Here is a 9,142-nt window from a genome sequence, read left to right on the forward strand (position 1 = left end):
GGTTCCTAGAAATATAAAAGCATTGTTATCCTCATAGATTTAGACCTTTGTACTTGTTCTTTCCAATGAATAATACACACACAGACACACATTTAAATTTAAGTAAATTTATACACCATACATATTTTATATATTTATTTTAAATATATCTTAATAAGCATTTTAAATATGTCTTTAAAATATACAGCATCTCTCAAATATATATGAAAATTTGGCATTATTCAGTAATCATAAAAGCATTTAATATACAATTTATAATTATATATTCATGTGTATTATGTATTTTATATGCTACATACTAACACATAGTTTCTGAACTCTAAGCCCATTTTTCATTTCTCAAATTATAGTTATTGTCACTTCTCTGCTTAACATTTTCACATAGCACTAAATACACAACAAGCAATATTTATTTTGTGTTTCTGTCATTCTAAAGTATAATGAATGTTGTAAGAGAACTCAAGTTTGTTGTTATAGGTACTGGTAGTGATACTGACATTTGGAGATAATCTCAATTTGTTTTAACTTTGTTCTCTTATGTAATCTTCTATCCAAGATAATGTTTGTTATATGGCAGGTACTAAGTATGTCTCAGCATAAATTAATACAAACAAAATACAATGAGACACATGACAAAGAATAGTACTTAGAGTTAATGGTTTGGGATTTAATTTAATTTTGCATCATACACAAATTCTAAACTCAAGCAGTATTATCACAGACAATAAAAACAAACAAATGATCTCCAATAATTAAAAAAATCCAGTTACACAGTTTGGAGATATATTCTCTTGTATTCTGCTCTTTTCTATTTTATTTTAATAAGTTTCATTTAATTCATTTTCATTTTGATAATTTATTCTAGACCACCAACTGCACTCCAAGGACCTTGTTAACTACTAAAGATGCCATGACTACATATTCACCATTGAAAGTTATGTGAACTTGACCAGGTAACTGAATCTGTATGAATTTCAATTTCTTTACCTTTAAATTATGACTAAGAAGAGAAACTCCTCATCAGGCTATTATTCTGGTACCCTAACATGTGATTACATGAAAACAAGATTAATTCCCACAAAGCATTTAATATATCCTTGGTCTATAGGAGTCATCCAAATAACACTGATTTTTATCACATAAACATGATGAGGTTGGTATAGAAAACAATGGGTACATCCTACTTACAAACACTTAGTATATCTCATTTAGACGATAAAGAAAAAAAGAAGATTAAGCAATTAAGCACACGGAACAATATACACTAATATTCTTCAAAGCCCTTCTCAGATTCCCCGCCCTCACAGATTCTGCCAAAATTACCACTCCACCATCACCTCATGTACCCAATACACCATATCTCTGACTTGAAGGTAATTAGGCATCTTAACCTTATGATAGCTCTTTTATTTTCCCTCTGTGTCCTGATGACATTCAGGCAAGGACTACTTTCCTTTAAAGGTCATCAATACTAACGAACAGTTTCATTTCTTTAAGATTTGGCTCCACATTTGTTGTGCCCTCCGGTAATTATGAATTTTTTTTTTAAAGATTTATTTGTGCTTACAAAAACTGGGGTACCCGCCAAAGGTGCCGGGGTTGAGAGGATTCACTAGAAACCGAGTGAGGAACAGAACAGGCAGATTGACTGAAATACACTGCTAAGGGGAGCAGCAGAGGAGCCACGAGAGGACTGCTATGCCCACTGTGTCCTCTCCCTGGCTGGGGATGGAACTGTACTGCAGTGGCTGCGAATAGTTTTATAGTTCTGCACGTTAACCCTTTGCGACATCAGGGAGACCCCAATTTTGAAATTATTTAAAATGTCGAGGGAGGGATTGGCTGAGGAGCTCCATGGAGACAGAGTAGTGTTTACTTACAGTGTATTTCTAGCACCTGCATCGCCACCTGGGGGGTGGCATTGAGGGATTCGTGGTCTACTTTGCAGATGACTGCTACGCCGTCATCGCTGCGGTCCACTCGGAAATCCAATGTGCTGCTGACGGTGAATGTCTTACGATTTGCATCTTCTTCTTTTAAATATTTTACATCTGAAAGTAAAATGTAGACTCTAAAATCATCTGACAGTCTCTTTCAAAGTGTAACAGATTTTTACTGCAGACACTTGGTAGAAGCACCTCCAATCTTTATCAATTATTAATTAAATATTTAATTTATTTGTATTTGAGTAACAATATGACTGAGTCTAGAAGCCTTTCAAAAGTTAGGTTTAGAAGTTAAAAAAAAAATTAGGACACAGTATCTTTAGTCCTTTAGTGCAAGGGATTATTTTGACATTCTGTTTGAATCTGGCCATTTTACAATACTAATCTCTCTTCTTTTTACTTAAGTTGTGCATAATGACAATTTTAATTCTATAAGCACAAGTATGGTTGAGAAGAGCAAATTGACAATTACCTGGTTATGTCAAAAGAAAGTACAATGTGCTTGAACTATGATTTATAAGATGAAAAAAGTAAGATGAGCAATTTAAATCACTAAAGAATACTTAAGATGAGAAGGTTGTCATCTTTGGTAAAGAAAAGGACAATGATCCGGATAGCTAGAAATTTTAAGTATATATATATTTGCAGTGAAATTTACATGGCGATAAATGCTTTTCACTTGGCTAAGGAATCTATTTCAGCTTGAATGAGAATACATTTCTCAAGATGTGAATTCTCTTATCAATATTTAAACTTATTGTACATGATTCAGATTTATCATAAATGGTATACTTAGGGATTATTTGTTCTCTGTAGAAAAGAGGTTTAATAACATTTTCATTTAATTTGAAATTTTTTAAGTCTAAAGTAGCAGATAAAAAGAGCAATTTTAATGGATTAGAAATCAAAATGATAGGTTAAGGATAAGATATCATTACAAGATCTTCAACATAGTTGAAAATGAAAACTGTTTCACTTTCTTATACTTTCACTTCAAATGAGCAACGATACTTTTAGGAAAATAGTTCCTTAGCATGCAGCACATAAAACATTTTATTTTACAGCACTTTAATTTATTTTTAAAACATTAAAAAATATATTTTTACTAGCTGACCACAGAATTGAGGCAGACAGTAAAGGAGTGGAGGGAAGGGGGATAAAATAGGGGAGGGAAGAACACGAAGGAATATTGTGATGACTTACGGATGATAAGGCGGCAGGAAAATGATGGGAACTATGATGATGTACCAAAAAATCAGTGAATAAAAATTAAAAAAAAACACTTAGAAAAGGTAAATAAAAAATATCTCATGATCACAAAATAATGTAAGTTCAGCTTCTCTATTGTGTGCAATATGAAAATACTTTAATTTGAAAATAGTATTGAATTTTGATGCATTGGATGGGTATTTTCATTTTCCACTGAGTTTTACTTATTTATAGAAAAGTGTAATTGTATGTTTTTTGACTTATTTAAAAGCAAAAATAAAATGATTATTCATAAAGAATAAGGCTAGATGAATGTTCTATATCTTGTTATTGAAATATATAAGCATAATATACACAAATTATACAAAAAAAGTTAAGATTTTTACCTAAAAATGTTTTATGTAATTCAGGCAGTTTTGGAGACACAATAATTCTCTAACATATGGGAATGGGGATATAAAATCTCAATTTTGATTTTTAACTATAAATCATACAGGATTACAAGTTTTCCAAAAATAGGTACCTTCTGCATTATCCCATTTTTTGTAGCCAAAGATATTTCTGAGACTTTAGCATTTAAAAATGTCTTGCAATATCGTTTAAAATATTTGAGTAAACAATGGGATGATCTTTCCATCAAAATAGTCAAGGTAAACAGGTGCATTTATAGCTCCCTGGTATATTAAAAAAAATGTATGAGTCATTTCAGACTTATCATTGCATTTTATATTCTTTTCTATTCCTATCTGTCACATGTTTTCTTGCTCACAGCTCTAAGCAGTGACAATTAAGAAAATTTAGATCTTTGATAGACCACTTTTATAATTATGCTATACAATATATAAGAAATTATTCTAATACATTGTTAATTGTTTACTTTTAATAACAGTTTCATTTTAGGAACCTACACATCTGTTTCCTTTCCTAAAGTATCATTTAATGTACTATGAACTGGAATATAAAATCTGATAGCCTTTATATATAACATAAAATTTTAATTTTATTTGCTCATTAAATAAACAAAAGTATAATGGGTTGCTTTTAGTATTAACTTGTATGACTTTTTATGGGGTTACTAATAGACATAAGGTGAACAGGAAAAACTATTGCAAAGAGCCAATTGTAATCTTCCCCTTCTGTTATTCTCTCTCCTTCCCAAAAACCCACAGAAAATAGTACTTAAAATGTATCTCTGTTTCCATTTTCTAGATTTATAAAATGACTGCTGCATTACATTATTAATCACATACTTGTGATTAATGTTTTGATAGACATATCAGTAGAAGTTGTCTGTACCATGTGCATTTTGTTTCCTTTTGCTTCAGAGAATGTGTTTCACCTTTGGCATGTCATCATATCACATTGCTGTAGAGCAGTGTTTCTCAAAACAGAATACACATCACCTATGCATCTCATCACAATGCAGATTCTGGCTCAATACACTTTGATGTGGCGCTTGAAAATGGCTGCTGTCCCACAGATAGTATTAGGAGAAGCTCTGGTGGTAGACATAACCTAAGGGTAATATGACTAAAGGGCAAAGGGGTATGCTCCTTCCTCTCTTTTTCTAGCCCCTCCTTCAATGCCCCTTCTCCTACCCTCCCTCACCTCTCCTCTACTTTCTTCCCATAGATCAACTGTACCAATACTATTTCAAAATATTATTTCCGTTTTTATTTTTACAGTTTTTAAAAATATGCTTATAATAAATGTCAGCACAATAACTAGCAAACATTTGACAGTAAATGACAAACACAGTAATTTGAAGAATTTCTTCTCCTTAAAATCCTAGCAGTCACCCTTCCATCTTTCTCCAAAGAAACTTCTGGACATTTATGCACTTGTTCTTAAATAATGAGAATACTGGAGTCTTTTGGCAGGTGGTGATTGGGAATATCTCACTATTCTATTCTGTTTAACTTATCCACATTAGAAAGTTCCTATAATTAACAAAAAGTTCAAGATATCTTCCAAGGAAAACTTCTCAAGTATGCTTTTCAACAAAAATTATTTCTTAAACATTTTTCGATGCAGTCGCAAGATAAAAGACTTCCTACCAACTTTTGTATTATTATTATTATCATCATCATCATCATTTTGAGACTTGGATTGTAGAAAAGTAATCTGCTTATAATCGGGAATTTAGGTTATTTACCTCATCAAGAGCTAAAGTGGATAAAAAGAAAAATGGCAGATGTATGAGTTAGGTTGCTGAATCCCCCAACATCAGTAAGTTTAAAATTTATGAGTCAGGGCCCTCCCTGGTGGCGCAGCGGGTGAATGCACAGCACTGAGAAGCTAAAGCCACTTCCTCATGAGTTCGACTCCCGCCTGCCCCGGAGGTGACCACATGGCGTGGCAGACCTCTCCTGACCCGCCCGCTGCTCCCCTCAGCAGTGTACTTCGTAGATCTGCCTGTTTCTGCTCCCCACTCTGTCTCTAGTGAAGCCTCTCGCCACCCCTGAGCCTCTGGCCTGTACCCCAGTTCTGTATGAACAAATAAATAAATCTTAAAAAAAAAAAAATTTATGAGTCAGGCTATCCAAGGAACCAAGCAAGGGGTCATCTTGATTTTTTTTTTACATTAAATAATTTATAAACCACATTAAATACCTCCACTCTCATTTTTCATGTTTACAACAGTAGCTCACTGCCTCTGTATCTGTAATCCCTGGTCACTTTTGTACTGGCTTTTGGGAAAGATATTCCTTTCCAGTAATGTTCCTTGCAAAGGTGATTTATCTCCTTACTGGATATAATCACCCTGAAAAGCACAATCCACAGTATTCTGATTTTTTTTTTTTCTTCACTAATGTGATATTGATCCCTTTTGAAGAGATTCAGAATGAAAACTTTCCCACTTACATAAAGGGAAATTCTGTCTTGCATGTTGGGATAGTCCTTTCCACGAGATGCATCTGCCATTGCAAGGCAATTGAGCCACGCTATGAGGAAGCCAGAATTTAGCCATAGCATCTGTCTTGTTCTCAGCACTGACAGTAGCAAACTCCCTCATTATTTGGTGGTACCATTCAGGAGTTATATAGGACATTCATGTGACTTCTCTTAATCTATTTTGAATTTTAAATCCTCTAACAATGGGCCCTCCCTGGTGGCGCAGCGGGTTAAAGCACAGCACTAAAAAGCTAGTCATTTCCACATGAGTTCAATCCCCGCCTGTCCCGGAGGAGACCACATGGTGCGGCAGACTTCTCCTGACTCGCCCGATGTTCCCCTCAGCAGTGTAGTTCGTCCATCTACCTGTTCTGCTCCCCACTCTGTCTCTGGTGAAGCCTCTCACCCTCCGCATCTCTGGCCTGTACCCCAGTTCTGCATGAATAAATAAAAATATTTTTAAAAAATCCTCTAACAATGAATAAAGCTGCAGTGTCTAGTTATTGATACTTATAAAGAATTTGGATTTTTCTATAATTTTGAAAATCAGGGTTTGTGGAAATGTTTTCTGGTAGATCAGACAATAATTTCAGTAGGATAATTCAAGAAATTCATTCTGAATCCGTATCATTCATGAATCACATTTTAATTATTTCACTCTACTGTAATTAAACTAAATATAAAGCTTCTTGCCATAAAGAAAAGAAAATGTAAGTTTAATGAAAGACACTTGACATTATTGCTAAAAATTTGGAGTGAAGATTTGGATAACTGAATATGTTGTGTAACTATTGCTTGAAAGAATAATACAGGTCAAATTTTCTAAGTAACAAACATACCATTTTTGAAAGGTAACCAATTCTCCCATCATTTTAAAAAAGGAAAGGACATAAAGTAAACAACAGTACAATGATGATCATGTTAAAGCTATATCTGTACTAATATTTTGGCTATACTAAGTTAACTGCTTATAGAAAACAGTGAATGGGAGAATCAAAAGACAAGATTGGAATAAATCAACATCATAGTAAAATGACAAAATTACAAACCATACTATTCAAGAAAATGGAAAAAAATAATAAAACTGTATTAGTAAAAATTATTTATGTCTAGTATAACCTAATTCCCAACTTTAGTCATTGATCTCCGCATTTTGTATTCTCCCAAAAAGAAATTTCTCATATATTCAGAGGTTATACTAATGACATCTCCACTTATTCAGGAGAATTACAAGATGATTTGCAGAGACACACTATATAGAAAAATGACGGCAAATTGACAACTATCCCAAATTACAAGCATAGATGTGCAGTAAAGCTACTTACTGGAATGAAAGAAATACTTTGACTGAATACTACTTTAACTCAAAACAAACATTATTCATGACTGATATATGAGACACTGTCCTGGATTCTGAGTATGAAGACATAAAGAACTGTAAAAACAAAGAATGTCTCCAGAAGCAAGGAAGATATGAAGGAAGAAAAAGACGAAGAAAAAAAAAAAAGTAAAAAGAAGCACGAGTGAGTCAAATAAATTCTAAAACATCCTTTCTCTTATGAATATGTGCATTATATTGAACTTTGTGAATATCCTAGTGGGTAATTTGAATTTTGAGACATAATGTTTCTCAGAAAACAAGATAACCTGTTGAAAGATAATCAACAAAACTATGTTAGTACATGTTACAGAAAAACACCATGGAAGCTAATTTTCAACACAGATGTTTTACTGATGTAAATGCTTCATTTTAACAATATAGATGAGAGATAGGTTGATTTTTTTTTACATGTGCTGAATGCTACAGGAATCCACAAAATAAATTGTGTTGATGACTAGAAAATTGCATCATCATACATGCTTTAAGGAAGTAACACTTGCCTACTGCTTAGAGCTCGCATTAATGGATATTTTTATTTCCTTCTGAGTTAACTACTACAGTAGATGTACTTTAAAAATTTTATTTTATCATCGATTGGGCCTGAAATAAAGCTTTTAAGGAGAACATAGAAGAATTCTCTATCTTTACTAGAAAAATGCAGTATAATCTACAGAAATATCATGACTACCTGAGTAATCAGGCTTAGAATCATCTAGTACTTTTTTATATTTCTCAATTAGATGATGTAATCTTTTTGATTCAGGCTAAGGGAAACTAATGCACATGATATAATATCATCTTAGAAGATGTTATAAGTGAAAGTTGACTTATAATGTCCATATGTTTGGTTAATGGGAGTGAGGTTCCCTCAACTTACTGTTAAGTGCAAAGAGGTTATTTTAAGGTTCTTCTGACCATGGCTAAGTGAAAGAAACCAACTGATAGAAGTGGGAGGGCACCTAGTTATCATCATGCAGGCTCTTCTCTAGGTATATACAGCTCACTGATTGACAGGCTATAGGTTTGTGGGCCTGCAGTAGAGCCTTGTGGTCCCATAAGGGAGCAATCTCCTCGTATTTCTTTTCCAACGAAAATTGGTGATAAGGGGTTGAAGGAGATATATGATTTTACTGAGATTATTCTGAGTAGTATATAGTTATAGCATAAAGTTCTACGTATATTATTTGGCTATTATTAGATACCTGTTATTCTTATATTACCTGTTCTCATGGAGTAGGTAATTCTCAAAGTGATTCTTCATTTTTTTTAATTTCATATTTTTTCCTTATTCCCCCTGAATTTTTGTCTATTATCATTTTTGAGGTCACTGATTCAATGTTCCATTTGGACTATTGTACTTCCATAGCTTTCTTCAGATTTTTTATCTCCTCTATAGATCTCTTTACATCCTTAATCTCTGATATATATTTTTTCCTTCAGGCTTCCATTTCAATATTCTATTTGCTAATTTTATTTCTCAGGACATATATATATATATATGTATGTTTTGTATTTTCTTAGATATTTTTGAGCAGCTTTTCTGTGTTTTCTTCCATTTCATTAAATAACTTTTTCATTACAAATTTGAACTCTGTATCTTATAGGAAGAAAATAGGTACACTGTCTGTGTGGTTGGGGACTAGATATCTGTTCTCTGTCATGTCATATTCTCAAGGGGTCAAGTTTTTATTTGTTGCATTTTTTTCTTCTT

The 9,142-nt window shown here is 33.0% G+C and overlaps 1 protein-coding gene across 2 annotated transcripts in view; it reads right to left on the bottom strand.

The window, feature by feature from the left end:
- The window catches only part of CADM2 (cell adhesion molecule 2), an 886,897-nt gene that overhangs the window by 112,702 nt on the left and 765,053 nt on the right, over positions 1-9,142 (bottom strand). For both annotated transcript variants that reach the window (XM_012732903.1, XM_012732909.1), the window contains one exon: positions 1,881-2,051. In XM_012732903.1, the coding sequence (XP_012588357.1) occupies positions 1,881-2,051 (171 nt within the window). The remainder of the gene's footprint in view (positions 1-1,880; positions 2,052-9,142) is intronic.

Source organism: Condylura cristata, unplaced genomic scaffold, assembly GCF_000260355.1.
Source record: "Condylura cristata isolate star-nosed mole 26May11 unplaced genomic scaffold, ConCri1.0 scaffold00003, whole genome shotgun sequence".
Classification (NCBI taxonomy): Eukaryota; Metazoa; Chordata; class Mammalia; order Eulipotyphla; family Talpidae; genus Condylura; species Condylura cristata.